Consider the following 16,735-nt stretch of genomic DNA (forward strand, 5'->3'; position numbering starts at 1 on the left):
GGCCAGGATTTTACCTGCGTAAAATCCTGACCAAATCCTGAACGTGGACACATACTCTCAGAGTTGGAGGTTTGGCTTACTGACTCCACAGCCCTGGTTGTACAGACTATCTTCACTCTAGCAGCAACCTCTCATACCACCATCCCCTGTAAGGACAGGAAAAAACCCTGGAGGGTGGAGGGGGGGAGCAACCTGTCATACAACCATCCCCTGTAAGGACAGGAAAAAAAAAACCTGGAGGGTGGAGCATGGAGGGGCCTTTTAAACTCTCTACAATCCTGTCCCGCTACAGGTCAAGGAAGGACTACCTCTACGGTGCTGTCTGAAGGGACGTAATGGAAAAGTGTCTTATAGTCCAAGAAATCTGATTTTAAATTCTAAAATAATTTCACTTTCTTATTCAATAATAAGTCTGGCTGTTCTATGTTTTTGTACAATTTGTCAATAACATATATTGCTACTCTGAGTTATTTTTGATGGTCAACAACATATTTTCCAGTAATTCATATTTCACACTCTATGTATGATGTCTTCTCCTCTGTGTGGAATTTTGACTTCTAATTCCTCATGTTTGGTCCTGTAAAAAAAACAAACAAACAAAACACTTCTGGATACCTGTAATGAACCGGTGGCGTTTGGTTGCTCCCAATTCCTTTCTTTAGGGGATTTATTTATATCCCTCTTCCCAGTTCCGTTTTGGAACTTGCAGCTCTCTGGCGCCCCCTTTACCCTCAGGTCAGACAGGGAATTGCACCTAGGATAATTAGTCGCCAGTGAGGCTGCCTTGCTATGTACTGGCTCTTGGGCACACTGCAGCGAGGGCAAGAACTACTCCCACTCAAGTGGGAAAAATAATTATCAACACTGTCCGTCGCTGCCAGTTTCCCCAAACGCTCAGGACACTTCTGCTTCCCCCAGCTCCTATTACTACGATTAATAGCGGGTCAGGAGCCAACATAATCAGTAGCACTGGCTTAGGTCGGAGGACTTAGGGTACGTTTTAGAGCAAGGAAAACAACACTAGTAAATATAACTTTTACTCCAAAAAAAATTAGGCAGTGTTTACAAAAGTATATAAAGTATTATATAATGAGACAATTATCGTATGTACAGAGAATTACACAATAAAAGGGATTATAGATGAAAATAAACTTACATTTGTCTTATATCATGGCTGGCCATGCGGTGTGGGGGAGGAGAGATACATCACAATGCATCACAGAGAGTCTCTTAGCTAGCTCCCTGGGCAAAGACTGAAGCAAAATGAGGTTGCACCGTCTTATACCCCTGGTCATGAAATCACTGAGTGGGCTGATTTATGGACTGCACTTCTACTTTCCAAAGAGACTCAGAACTTTATTAAAACTCATATCCCTCATAGCTTACGCTGAAAACCTTGTAGAGAGACGACAAAAGTATTACATGTCTTCTCACAAGGTTAGCTTCCATTTAAGTCTAAACATCAAGTAGGAGTATGATCCGATTAAGTAGAAATCTATATCTCGGATTCTGTTGGTACCGGAAATTAGAAAACGCACTGGTGTGTAAGACTATTGGTCAACATTCAGAATATGTAACTGTTATATCTCTATCACTAATTGTGGTCAAGTTATTCCCTACTATTAAGTTTTTACATGAACAAAAGAGTACGTTTCTACAACTGCCTTCAACCAGCTGCATCCGGAGGGAGGGGGATGACTGGTTTAAATTACACAGTGGTTGAATTACACAGAGCTGACACGCAGAGAAGTGTATTCACCCACAGGCAGCTGGGGGGAAGAGAGGGGAGTCAGAAAGCCCACAGTGTGTGTCGGTAAAGCCATGGAACCTTCTAGAAGTATACTCATAATATGGCATATTTATGGTACCTTGACAAAACCTCCCATGCTGGCGCAGATCCAGAGGTGTCAGCACTTGCGTTTTGGGGGCTCAGGTTATTATGTCATGTGAGCCCTGCTTCCAATTAGCGCTGGCTTCACTGTTCTCACCTTCAGACAAAATCGAACAATAAGTGTAAGTCAAAGAGAAGTTGTAGCCCTCGCTTTCTGTTGATGTTCAATACGTCTGAGGGCAGTGACAGTGAAGCTGGGACTGATTGGGCACAGGCCTCATTTGATGCAACAACCTCATATGAGCCCCAGGAACGCGATTACCGATATCGCTGGAACAGCAGTGGCACGGAAGGTGAAGATGATTTTTCTTTTATTTTAACAAGGCCAAACATGAAAACAACCCATTTAGGAAAATACCATTTCAGTTTAAAAGATTTCCCACATTAAGAACATGAAAAAGGCTTCTCCCCTGTGAGAGTTCTCTGGTGGCTAGCCAGATGCGTTTTATGGTTAAAACATTTCCCACATTCTGAACAGGAAAAAGGCTTCTCCCCTGTGTGAATTCTCTGGTGGTAATCAAGAACCGATTTTCGGTTAAAACATTTCTCACATTCTGAACAGGAAAAAGGCTTCTCCCCTGTGTGAGTCATGTGGTGTGTAACAAGATTCGATTTCCGGTTAAAACATTTCCCACATTCTGAACAGGAAAAAGGCTTCTCCCCTGTGTGAATTCTCTGGTGCTTAAGCAAATCTGAATTCAGGTTAAAACATTTCCCACATTCTGAACAGGAAAAAGGTTTATCCCCTGTGTGAGTTATGTGGTGTATAACAAGATGTGATTTCTGGTTAAAACATTTCCCACATTCTGAACAGGAAAAAGGCTTCTCCCCTGTGTGAGTTCTCTGGTGGCTAGCCAGATGCGTTTTACGGTTAAAACATTTCCCACATTCTGAACAGGAAAAAGGCTTCTCACCTGTGTGAGTTTTCTGGTGCTTAAGCAAATCTGATTTCTGGTTAAAACATTTCCCACATTCTGAACAGGAAAAAGGCTTCTCACCTGTATGAGTTCTCTGGTGCATAAGCACATATGATTTCTGTTTAAAACATTTCCCACATTCTGAACAGGAAAAAGGCTTCTCCCCTGTGTGAGTTCTCTGGTGGCTAGCCAGATGCGTTTTACGGTTAAAACATTTCCCACATTCTGAACAGAAAAAAGGCTTCTCCCCTGTGTGAATTCTCTGGTGGTAATCAAGAACCGATTTTCGGTTAAAACATTTCTCACATTCTGAACAGGAAAAAGGCTTCTCCACTGTGTGAGTCATGTGGTGTGTAACAAGATTCGATTTCCGGTTAAAACATTTCCCACATTCTGAACAGGAAAAAGGCTTCTCACCTGTGTGAGTTCTCTGGTGGCTAGCCAGATGCGTTTTACGGTTAAAACATTTCTCACATTCTGAACAGGAAAAAGGCTTCTCACCTGTGTGAGTTCTCTGGTGCTTAAGCAAATCTGATTTCTGGTTAAAACATTTCCCACACTTGGAACAAGAAAATCTATTGTCTGCTGTGTGAATTATTTGATGTTTAAGAAAAGACTTTTCGAGGGGAAAGCTATTTCCATATTCTGAAGGTGAAAACGGCTTTTTTGATTTAGGAGCAGTTCGTTTTTTAATGCTTATTTTACTAATTTGCTGTTCCTTAGTAGTCGGTAATGAATCAAAAGACAGGACCTGTTTCAAAGGATCAGATGACAGATCTTTGCTGTGAAGGGATGATGGTATATCTGGAGTAATGGCATTCACTTCAATTGTATCCTGTGGGATTTCAAGATTATCTGATTTAAAAATTGAAGATGTCAGCTGTCCCTCTGATCTCCTGGTACAGTTATCTGCCAAAAATAAAACCAATTATTTTTCAATAAATATCCTCAAACTTAATATTTTAAAACATTTCTATTTAAACTGTCAGTGGAAATGGCAAATTATGTAAAACATTTGAATTATTCACCCAGAAAGTGACAGTTCTTCTAATAGAAAACCTCATAGGATGAACCAGTAGAGCATGATATTCAACTGTTTCATCATTCTGCCTCCCAAATATGGAATAAAGAGCCACCAAACAATGTTATGCAGAAAAAAATACTACCAATAAAAATTTCTACTCATCTTACAAAAAACACAAGTCCCCACTCAGGTCCATCAACTGTCAATGGAAAAAACAGAGGTTTCTACATTATTACTGGCTCAATGGCTTTTTAGAAAGCAACATAGCTTCCATAAACCAATTCAGCAAAATCCGCTCTCCTAAAGTCAAATTTCCCCCTTGCTTCAGAGTCTTGCAGTGTACCCAAACCACCTTTAGCATCAATGTATTTGGCATTTACATTCTAGAAATGGAGTGCTCACTGTTGAATGGGTGCTCTGGAGTAAAAAGTAAATAGATCAAAATGGTAGAACTCCGGCACACGATTAAAATATATCTAACGTTTTGCTGTGCTGAAACAAGAAAATCCACAATTCCGGATAATAGACACATATGAATACAGATGTGTTTAAATCATCGATATTTTGGTGCGAATCTGTCTCTCTCAAGATACATCTGTTTTTACAAATTCAGGGTCCCCGAGTGGTGGAGTAAGGTGTCCATGTGCCATGTGGACACCAATGCAGATGGACACCTTAGGCTGGTTTCACATTTGCGGTTGTGTCCGCAGCGTTTTTGACGCATACAGCTGCATGTGTCTTGATGTCATGTCTTTAACATTGTAGACGCAGGTACATGCGTTCGCCCGCATTTGGTTACGCATGCGTATTTTTGCGGTGCGGCTGGGCACGGCTGACGCACCATGTTAATATTTTGTGGCAGCAAATTTCCCTCGCCATATGCACGCGGACGCTTGCGGAAGGAGTGCGTCAAATAAACGCATTACAGTCTATGGGAACGCATGCACGCACGGACATGCATACGATTGCGTTTACGTACGCATGCGATTTTATGAGTAAACATGTCTAGGAACTTGTTTTAAGCCACCTCCCAAACAAAGCTTATAAAAGAAGGTGTGGGCAGTGGAAGTCTAGTACTCAAGATTCTGGAAGTGATACAGGCCTTGCAGCATCAAGTTTGGAAGACTATCAAAATGTAAGTATACAAGCTATATGTCTGCCTGTTTTTCTCCCTGCAGACTTTAATCATTTCTGTCTCTCTTGCAGCATTCCTCATCATGTCCTCCACTGAAGACCAGAGCCCACATAGTAGGAGACTGTAGTGAGTACATTTGCTCCTGATTGGTAAGTATTCACTGTCACTATTTTACACATGTGGCAAAATATTTATTTTTCTTTTTACAGAACCATTCCAGTGCAGAAGAACAGGAGCAGCAGGTTCGGGCCAAAGTTTCGGTGGCATGATGGCGTGTAAGTATTCTTGACTGTTTTTAGTTATTCTTGACTTTTTTTTTTCTTTTTGACTGTTTTGTTTTAAGTGTTTCATCTTTACAACATTAATGTCTTAGTTTCAATTCTAGGTCCCACAACAGGAGGAGGATTTTATAGACAATGACCTCCTCATCACCTTGGTGCACGAGCGAGCTCCGTTGTGGGACACCCGGGAGCATCAGCACTCGGACGCTGTGGTGATTCAGCGGTTGTGGACTGAGGTGACCCAAGCTCTGATGGGGGACTTAACCGTCTGGAAGCCGACCTCCAGAGACCAGCACACCATTTTTTTTTTAACAAGATAGAGCAGGGCATATCAGAACACCTTACGCCTGAACTCCAGCTCAACGTGATGCAGGCCTGCAATGCTGCTTACGTTCAGGCTATGCAGCAGACTCGGTACTTCCACCAGCCACAGGTGGTATTTCCACCTGTGCCACAAATTACACACTTAACATCAATACCGAGTTCTGCATACCACTGTATGGCCACCACCATGCCCAGTTCTGCCACACACCACTACACCACCACCACCATGCTGGGTGTTGCTCAAAACCACTCCACCACTTTACCGAGTCCTACTCCTGTATGGCTGACCACCGCCACCAGACAGCCAGAAGATCCTGCACGGCTGTCCAATGCCACAACAAATAGACCACCTGAAGATCCTGCATGGCTGTCTACCGCCACCACCAGGCTAACATTGTGAACGACCTGCTGACCCCACCACTCCCAAGAAGACAAAAAAAGCAAGCTGCCGCATAAATCTGGACAGAAAGGCTAAAGGACTCGTGGCAGCAGAAGTGTCGTGCTACCTCCACCATCACCTCCCAATGTGTGTGTGTTGTCCAGTTTTTCCTGTCCTTTCCAATGCGTCTCTCCCATCTCATGCTTCTACTCCTAATTTGTCTACTTCCATCCTTGACCTCCCAGACCCCACAAGGTTAGTTACTCCTTCCCCTGGAACCCCTTCATCGTCCACCCGTAGCCAATCCTCCCAGCTCCACACCCCTCAGGTCCATAACATTTCCCCCTCATCCGTTAGCAAAAGTTAATTTTTTATTTTAAATAAATTTGTGATGTTTTCCCCCAATCACTGCTTCATCTTTGTCTCTTTCGTCGCTGTGTACACACACACCGCGCGCCGACAACACACGTCGCTGTGTACACACACTTGGTTTTGTGCCACCTCATAGCTCCATGACACAATCTATTGCCTCTCTTTATGTGCTTTACACTGCAGCTTTGGAAAAATATTTTTTTTATAATTAAAGTACTCGGATCCAGTTCCAGCCGATTTAGTAATCCGGATATGTTTTCCATCCACTGCTCCCAAACAGTTGGGGAAATTACAAACTTAAAATACTCAAGCTACTTACTGGTAGCGGTATTTTTCAGGAGCCATGACAGCACAGATGAGAGAGAGGGGATCCGCCCTTCAGGGACAGGAAACCTACAGATATAAAAGGGCGGTACCTCTCTCCCGCCTCAGTTGGATTACAGAGCATGAGAGGACCACCCCGGTTAGTTAGTACATAAATAATTTACACATTTCACCCATGTGACTAAACTTAAAAGAAAGATTTCTATATAAAACAGTGATGTCAAGCCATAATAGTATAAAGGGAGGGAATATAAGGGTGCCGTCATGGCTCCTGAAAAACACCGCTACCGGTAAGTAGCTTGAGTATTTATTCAGTCGCCATGACAACACAGACGAGAGATTTACAGAGAAAGAGAATCCTAGGGAGGGACTACTGCTTCCAGCACCCTTCTACCAAACGTGAGATCTGAGGAGCCACCCAGGTCTAGTCTGTAATGATTAAAGAAAGTAGATGGAGATGACCATGTGGCCGCCTTACATATGTCGTCAATCGACACCTCCGATCTTTCTGCCCAGGACGACACCATGGCTCGAGTAGAATGGGCTCTTATACCTTCCGGAATCTCTAGGCCACCTGCTGAGTAAGCCAAAGATATCCCTTCCCTAATCCATCTACCTAAGGTATTCCTAGACACCCTAAATCCTTTTCGGACTCCCTGAAAAGACATGAATAAAGAACTATCCTTTTTCCAAGGGTCTGTTACCTTAATATATCTAAGCAGACATGTTTTAACATCTAATGAATGTAGTTTGAGTTCTTTCTGATTTGTGGGATTAGGACAAAAGGTGGGGAGATTTATCTCCTGCAGTCTGTGGAATTTTGACGCTACCTTTGGAAGGTACAGAGGATCAGTCTATAATATTACTCTATCATCTCTAAACTGAATGTATGGGGGTTGTCTAGAGAGGGCCTGTAGGTTACTAACCCTCCTTGCTGATGTGAGGGCGACTAACAGTGCTGTTTTAAAGGACAGAACTTTTATAGGAGCAGAATCAATCGGCTCAAATGGGGCTTCAGTCAAAGCTGTAAGCACCAAGTTTAAATCCCACGGAGCTATTCTTTTCCTAACCATGGGTCTGAATCTAGCGATCCAATAATTACTAGCTAAATTACGATTATATAGCGTTCCCAAGGTCGACACATGGACCCTAAGGGTGCTTGTAGCAAGACCCATTTCTAGACCTCTCTGCAGGAACTCTAGAATCTTAGTAATACAGAGCTTTTGGCCAATCTCTAATCCTGAATTAGCCAAGAACTTCTTCCATATTTTAACAAATATTTGTTGTAGAAGGCTTCCTGCTTCTCATTAAGGTATTAACTAGTTCCTGCGAAAAACCTTTTTAGTAATGCCCCTTCAAATTCCACGCCGCTAGATGTAAATTGGACACTCGTGGATGGAGGATTGGACCTTGTGAGAGGAGGTCTGGAAGTTCTGGGAGAATCCAAGGCTGAGAAACGGACATCTTCCTCAGCCAAGGAAACCACGGCCTCCTGGGCCAGAATGGCGCTATCAAAATTATTCGAGCTTTGTCCTCCCGAATCTTCCTCAGAACTAACGGAATCAAGTTCAATGGAGGAAACGCATAGGCTAGATTGAACTGCCATGGGATTAAGAGTGTGTCCACTGCATACGGATTTTCTCTGGGGTTTAGGAAGCAAAACCGGTGAGTCTTTTTTTTTTCTCTGCTGGCGAAGAGGTCTATGTCTGGACATTCCCATAGAAGTCTGATCTGATTGAAGATGGTCTGATTGAGAACCCAATCTCCTTGTCCGAGTTTTCTGCGACTTAGATAATCGGCTATGATGTTGTGTTTTCCCCTTATATGAAGAGATGTGAGTGACAGTAGATGAGCCTCTGCTATCTGAAAAATACGACCCGCCACTTCTATTAAAGATCTGGACCGAGTTCCCCCCTGATGGTTAATGTATGCTACTGTTACCTGGTTGTCTGAGAATAGCCTGACTTGTCGGCCCTGTAGGGACATAAGGAAATGACTTAGAGCTCGTTCTACTGCTAAAATCTCTTTAAGGTTGGAAGATAAGGTTTGTTCAGAATGTGACCAACTCCCCTGGACCCACATATCATCCATATGTGCCCCACAGCCCTTAGGGCTGGCATCTGTCGTCAGTACTCGAGATATATTATTTGTCCAGGGAACCCCTGTACGCAGGTTTGGTAAGTGTAACCACCAACGTAGGGAATGTATAGAAGATTCAGTCAGGGAAAATTTATTATCAAGGTGGCCATCTAACCGACGAGTATTGTACAGTACATCCCACTGTAGGACTCTGGTGTGGTACTGGGCCCAAAGTACCGCTGGGATGCATGACGTGAGTGAGCCCAGCAGCAACATTGCACCTCTTAATGTGACTGATGGAATATTGACTACTTTGAGTGTTTGCCGATTAATTTTTTCTACTTTTGCGTCTGGCAGACGACATTCTTGTAACCCCGAGTCTAGGATGAGCCCTAGGAATTCCTGTAATTTTAACGGTTGTAAACGTGACTTTTTGAAATTAATAATCCAACCTAAATTCTGTAAGGTTGAGATTACTTTGGCTAGTTGGTTTGAGCAGTGTGAATCTGAGTGTCCTACGATCAACAGGTCATCCAGATATGGTACCACTAGAATATCCTGTTCATGAAGATGCGCCATGACTTCCATCATTATTTTCGTAAACACACGAGGGGCCACAGCAACTCCAAAGGGGAGTGCCCTATATTGAAAGTGTTCTATTATCCCCCCAGTGAAACTGCTATCTTTAAGAACTTTTGGTGGTCTATATGTATGGGAACATGATAATAAGCGTCTTTCAAGTCTAAGACGACCATGAAACACTTGTCAAATAATAGTTTTATTGCTGTTTTTACAGACTCCATTTTGAATGATTGAACCAGTAAGAATTTATTCCAGCCCTTAAAGTTGATAATAGTTCGAAAATAATTGTCTGGCTTCTTAATCAAGAAGAGGGGGGAATAAAACCCCTTACCTCTTTGTGCTTCCGGAACTTTTACCAATACACCTTTGTGTTGGAGTTCTTGCACCTCAGATTCTAACGCCAGCTGTTCTGTAGGTGAAGAACGGATAGGCGTTAAAAGAAACTTATTCTGAGGAATTTCATGAAAATCAAATTTTAGTCCTGACCTAATAATGCTTAGGACTATTGGAAATTTTTATCCAAGCCGGATAGAAGGCTAAGAGCCTGCCTCCCACCCGGTCCGGCAGTCATTGTGGTTTTTTCTTGTCCCGGAAGGAGTTGAACATAAATCCTCTACCTCTTTTCTTACTGGCATCATATCTGGGTCTATCTCTGTTAGATCTTTGACGGTCAAACCATCTTCTGTTAGTACCCCGTCCAGGGCCGCCATCAGGGCATGACAGCCGTGACTGGCGTATGGGGCCCGGTGGGCCGTCTCATCTGCCCATCGGGCCCCTACCGGCAGCCGCAGGCTGAACCGGGCCCTTAGCTGCGGCCGGCGCTGCAGCGCTATTGAAGTGCGGGCCCGCGCCCGCACGTCAATAGTTAACAGCCGCCAGCCAATCTGAGGCTGGCAGCTGACGTCAGCCGCAGCGTGCATGTCGCCGGCGTCTGACGTCATTGTCAGTCGCCGGCGAGTGCGCGCTGCAGCTGCGTGCAGAGAGCAGGAGCGCTGGAGGTAAGTAGAACTTTTTTTTTTTTTTTTCATTGAGAGCGGCGATCCGGGGGGGGGGGGGGGGGGGTCCAGGGCAGAGTGCTGGACACAGGAGGGCGCAGAACGCTGGACACAAGGGGGGCAGAACGCTGGACACAGGAGGGGGCAGAACGCTGGACACAGGAGGGGGCAGAACGCTGGACACAGGAGGGGGCAGAACGCTGGACACAGGAGGGGGCAGAACGCTGGACACGGGGGGCAGAGCGCTGGACACGGGGGGCAGAGCGCTGGACACGGGGGGCAGAGCGCTGGACACGGGGGCAGAAAGCTGGACACAGGGGCAGAAAGCTGGACACGGGGGCAGAAAGCTGGACACAGAGGCAGAAAGCTGGACACAGGGGCAGAAAGCTGGACACGGGCAGAAAGCTGGACACGGGCAGAACGCTGGACATTGGGGCAGAAAGCTGCACACGGGCAGAAAGCTGGACACGGGCAGGAAGCTGGACACAGGGGCAGAAAGCTGGACACGGGCAGAAAGCTGGACACGGGCAGAAAGCTGGACACAGGGGCAGAAAGCTGGACACAGGGGCAGAACGCTGGACACAGGGGCAGAACGCTGGACACGGGCAGAACGCTGGACACGGGCAGAACGCTGGACATTGGGGCAGAAAGCTGCACACGGGCAGAAAGCTGGACACAGGGGCAGGAAGCTGGACACAGGGGGCAGAATGCTGGACACAGGGGGCAGAATGCTGGACACAGGGGGCAGAATGCTGGACACAGGGGGCAGAATGCTGGACACAGGGGGCAGAATGCTGGACACAGGGGGCAGAATGCTGGACACGGGGCAGAATGCTGGACACAGGGGGCAGAATGCTGGACACAGGGGGCAGAATGCTGGACACAGGGGGCAGAATGCTGGACACAGGGGGCAGAATGCTGGACACAGGGGCAGAATGCTGGACACAGGGGCTGAGATGCTGGACACAGGGGCTGAGATGCTGGACACAGGGGCTGAGATGCTGGACATGGGCTATGAATGATGCTGGACACGGGCAGAATGGAGATATGGGGTATGATGAAAGACATGGGGGCATGACTGGAGACAGATGGGGAAGGATTGGAGACAGATTGTGCAGGATCATGGGGCAGGATGGATACGATGGAGACAGATGGGGCAGGATGGGGAGATCATATGGTGCAGAAAGGATACTCATGAGGGCAGGATGGGAGAACATATGGCTGACGCCAGGAATGAGACACACGGGGGCCAGGATGGGGAATATTATTACCATAGGAACTAATTAAGGGATATTATTACTGCAGTGATGTATTTATTTTTTGAGGACACTGTTTTAAATGAGGGGGCGGTCCTGTTACTGTGTAGAGTGACACTATGTCGCCTCTTTTTCTTCATGTGGTGTAATGTAGAAGTTGGGAAAAATTAAGTAATGTGTTCTACAAGCAGAGCTCGAGATAACTCTGTTATTTCCTGCAGAGACGAGTCCTGGCTGGAAGACATGATGGCGGTCTGTGCTGGATGAAAGATGAAGGACTTCACCTAGAGACGTCACAGGTAAGTCAGTGTTACCTATACACTGTATACTATATACAGAGCTCCTGTGTATAATTTCACCAGTGATCTCTGTATTACCTGTACACAGACACTGCATACTAAGTACAGATCTCCTGTGTATAATGGCACTTATGGTGATAGTGTGGTGCTTTTTTTTTTATTACTGATCAGAATTGTAGTATTCAGTCACTATGTGGTGGTAATATGTGGTCTGGACCTGGTGTTGCGGTATTTGTCCCTTGTATGTGATATTATTCGATCACTGTGGTGGTAATATGCGGTCTGGTCATGGTGTAGCGGTATTTGTTCTTTGTATGTGATATTATTCGATTACTGTGGTGGTAATATGTCATCTGGTCATGGTGTAGCGGTATTTGTTCTCTGTATGTGATATTATTCGATCACTGTGGTGGTAATATGTCATCTGGTCATGGTGTAGCGGTATTTGTTCTTTGTATGTGATATTATTCGATCACTGTGGTGGTAATATGCCATCTGGTCATGGTGTAGCGGTATTTGTTTTTTATGTGATATTATTGGTCATTTTAAAAATAATTAAAAATATACCTAAATTGTTTTGCATATTTTAACAAATATTTAGTAGGTTACAGCAGAGTAGGGCCTCACCAAAAGAGTCTACCGTGTTATGGTGGCGGCTTACAAAATCTTTTGGCCAAAACAAAAGCTGCCGGCTATATGTGTGATCTGGTGATGGGAACTGTTACGGTATGTGTCCACGTTAAGTAAACGCTGCGTGTTTGACGCTGCATGGGGCCACAGCGTCAAACACGCAGCGTCCAGATGTTCCAGCATAGTGAAGGGGATTTTATGAAATCCCATCTCCACTATGCGTGGTAACACGCACCTGGCGGCCCTGCGACTCCGGACATGCGGCGCTTCTTTTAAGATCGCATGTCCGTGTTCCTTGCGGCAGCTGCGCCGCCGCAAGCTGTAACACAGGGCCCTATGTGTGGGGTGTGACGTTCACGGATGTGTGCAATGAACACATCCGGCATCATCACGTCACAGTAGGGGCGGGGCTTAGCGCCGAGCGGGTTTGCCGCTCCGACGCAACCGCCGGCCATCCTGAAGGTGGACACGTACCCTCAATGTGTGATTGGTGAAGTGGAGTTTTTCCAAGAGAGAGCAGTGGGACTGTGGACAGTTCGAGGGGTGGAGCGTGGAGGCGGGGCTGGGGTGGAGCCTGGGCAGAGTCTCAAGGGGGCCCCGAAAATTTTGCCAGTATGGGGCCCCGAAATTTCTAGTGGCAGCCCTGACCCCGTCTATAGAAGGGCCTACCCAGGTAAGGGAAACGCTTCTTACTATCTCCCGCTTTTTCCAGAAGCTCATCCAGAACTGGACCGAACAAATGCGCCCCTTCACACGGAATATTGCACAGTTTTGACCTGGCCTGCATATCGCCCGGCCAACATTTTAGTCAAATGGCCCTACGGGCTGAATTAGAAAGGGCTGCAGATCTGGCCGCTAGCTTCACAGAGTCTGCCGATGCATCCGCAAGGTAGGCTGCTGCTCCCTGAATCATAGGAAGGGAGGCTAAAATCTCATTTCTCGGAGTTTTGTTCTTAAGTTGATCCTCTAAGCTGTCCAGCCAAACCATCATAGAACGTGTGCTGTGCAGGTGGCTGTAATTGATGGTCTGAGAGCCCCCGCTGATGTTTCCCAAGCTCCCTTTAGAAATACATCAGCTCTCCTGTCCAGCGGGTCCTTTAAAGTTCCCAAATCCTCAAAAGGTAGCGAGGATTTCTTGGAAGCCTTAGCCACTGCAGCATCGAGTTTTGGGGCTTTATCCCATGCTGAAGATGCCGCTTCTTCAAAAGGATATCTCCTGTTAAAAGATGGTGGAAGAGAACCTCTCCTCTCAGGTTTCTTCCATTCTCGTGTGATAAGAGAGCTCACTTTGTCTACCAATGGAAAACATCTGCGAGCTTTCCGGTCTAGCCCCTTAAACATGACATCCTGCATAGACTTCTCCGATTGGGTTTCTTCAATCCCCATGGTATTATTTACCGCTTTTACCAGTCGGTCTATCCGGTCAAAAAAAAAAAACAAGAATGACCGGCTTCAGTGTCAGAAGATGATGATGATGACTGAGAGGAATCTGATCTTATCTCTCCTGAGTCACTGTCCTCAACTGAAATCGGGGATCTAGGCTCTCTTCCCCTACTTTCTCTATCCTGAGACAGGGATTTAACTGAACCCGACCTCTTGTCTGATCATGTGCCTTAGGGCTCATTTCCACATGCGAGTCACACGTCCGTATCTCGCATGTGGAAACCAAGCTGTGGAGCCAGCACTCAGGAGCGGAGCGTGCGACCGCATAGGAACACATGGAGCTGCACAGCCCTGCTCCTGAGTGCCGGCTCCACAGCTTGGTTTCCACATGCGAGATACGGACGTGTGACTCGCATGTGGAAATGAGCCCTTAGGCTGGATGTGAAGTCTGGCGTCTCCTCCGCTATTAAACATTGAATGCATGGTCCACATAGCTTCTTTATGTGGTCATCCGGGAAAGGAACTCCACATTCAGCAACTGTCTCCTACCAGCCGACTACTATCACTAGATCGCCGCTGAGTATCCCTTACTTGGGGTTTCTCCAACGGCTGATCCTGCTGCTGTAGCTGTACCAGCTCTTGCTCCTGTGACTCCATTATGGATATTATTATTATTATTATTTATTGTTATAGCGCCATTTATTCCATGGCGCTTTACAAGTGAGGAGGGGTATACATAATAAAAACAAGTACAATAATCTTGAACAATACAAGTCATAACTGGTACAGGAGGAGTGAGGACCCTGCCCGCGAGGGCTCACAATCTACAAGGGATGGGTGGGAATACAGTAGGTGAGGATAGAGCTGATCGTGCAGCGGTTGGTTGATCGGTGGTTACTGCAGGTTGTAGGCTTGTCAGAAGAGGTGGGTCTTCAGATTCTTTTTGAAGGTTTCGATGGTGGGCGAGAGTCTGATGTGTTGTGGTAGAGGGTTCCAGAGTAGGGGTGATACGCGAGAGAAATCTTGTATACGATTGTGGGAAGAGGAGATAAGAGGGGAGTAGAGAAGGAGATCTTGTGAGGATCGGAGGTTGCGTGTAGGAAAGTACCGGGAGATGAGGTCACAGATGTAAGGAGGAGACAGGTTGTGGATGGCTTTGTACGTCATGGTTAGGGTTTTGTACTGGAGTCTCTGGGCAATGGGGAGCCAGTGAAGGGATTGACAGAGGGGAGAGGCCGGAGAATAGCGGGGGGACAGGTGGATTAGTCGGGCAGCAGAGTTTAGAATAGATTGGAAGGGTGCGAGAGTGTTTGAGGGGAGGCCACAGAGCAGGAGGTTGCAGTAGTCAAGGCGAGAGATGATGATGGATAGGAAATATGTGTCGCTCGTCAGGATTCCTTAAACCCCCTTAGGTACCTCCCCCAGCCCGGGACAGCAGGTTCCTCCAATCTCATCATTTTGGTACTCCTGCCTTTTGGGAGGCCCCCTCCCCCCGAGCCCGCCACCCAATCAGAGGTCTGCCCGCCGTATCACCTGCACATCGCAACCGCGTCAGCGCCCGATTTCTCGCCGGTCATCTGTGATGTCTCGCCTGGATCTTCCTCCTGTTCACCGCCGCGGCCCGTACTGCGCATGCTCGACGCATCATCAAACCGCGCCACTCGTGAGGGAGCGCCCCTTCCGGCGCGTCACTTCCCCCGCCCGAATTATGGAGTGTGTAACGTTGCTAGTCATCATGTCGGCATGCCACCCGATATGCGCGCCACGCCGGCCCGCACCCGACACCCGCCGCTAGCTTCACAGTATCACGCCGGCTCCCATGTCACGTCGGCATGCACCCCGCCGGCATACCGACGCTAGCCAGCAAGCACAGCACCCGACTAGACGGTCCCGGAGAGCAGGGCCCCCCATGGCTATACATACCGGTAACGGAAAAGGACGCCCAAGTCAGCACTCCCCTTGAAGGCTGCTTTTCCCTGCTGCTGCCCACCCCCACAGCCGTCTGTGGTGTGGCACCTCCAGTATATCGGACCTGACCGCGGAAGGGGTGCTCCCGCTTCCTGAACCGGCCTGCCGATCCTGGGTATCACTTCTTGTCTTCACCTTTTTCTTAAGGTAAGCCTGCAGGGTCCCTTGTCAGGGACAGGAAACCAACTGAGGCGGGAGAGAGGTACCGCCCTTTTATGTCTGTAGGTTTCCTGTCCCTGATTGGCAGATCCCCTCTCTCTCGTCTGTGCTGTCATGGCGACTGAATTAAAAAAAAAATTCTGCAGTTTGCTGCCAGATTTCCGTGGTGGGTAAGGGGATAAATTACGCACAGAGAACATTCCAGAAAGCCTGGCAGGTGTCTGCGACAATCCCAGATAGTGTTGAAATTCCTATCCGGAACTGGAAATGGAGCGATGATAGGCTCTCTCCGGTAGCCAGGAATCTGCCGAACAGAGAAAGAAAAAAATAAATCAGAACAATAATATTTATGACTGGGGTTTTGCTAAACAAAGAAAGAAAAAAAAAGAAAAAGAAAGAATATGGCTTTTATAACAATAATATTAAGCACAGAATTTTAGAAAACGAAAAAAAGGGAAAAATATTACCGTATTTTCCGGCGTATAAGACGACTTTTTAACCCCTGAAAATCTTCTTAAAAGTCGGGGGTCGTCTTATACGCCGGGTATCGCCTTGCCGGGTGTATATGGTGGGTGGGGGGGAGTGGGCCTGATGACGACGAGGGGGCGTCTCACAGGAAAGTGAGTATCCCCCATTACCTCATTGTATCACTGCAGCGTGGGGTCTCTGCTGGGAGCGGCGGCGGCGGCTGTGCTGTGGGGCGGCGGCTCCTCTTCTTCAGTGTGGGGCCTCTGTGC

General features: G+C 46.8%; 1 protein-coding gene across 3 annotated transcripts in view; it reads right to left on the reverse strand.

The window, feature by feature from the left end:
• Positions 1-1,017: 1,017 nt before the first annotated feature.
• LOC143766660 (uncharacterized) overlaps positions 1,018-16,735 on the reverse strand; it is a 67,038-nt gene continuing 51,320 nt past the window's right edge. For all 3 annotated transcript variants that reach the window (XM_077254494.1, XM_077254493.1, XM_077254492.1), the window contains one exon: positions 1,018-3,717. In XM_077254494.1, the coding sequence (XP_077110609.1) occupies positions 2,276-3,717 (1,442 nt within the window). In that variant the 3' untranslated portion in view covers positions 1,018-2,275. The remainder of the gene's footprint in view (positions 3,718-16,735) is intronic.

The sequence above is a fragment of the Ranitomeya variabilis genome, chromosome 4 (assembly GCF_051348905.1).
Source record: "Ranitomeya variabilis isolate aRanVar5 chromosome 4, aRanVar5.hap1, whole genome shotgun sequence".
NCBI lineage: Eukaryota > Metazoa > Chordata > Amphibia > Anura > Dendrobatidae > Ranitomeya > Ranitomeya variabilis.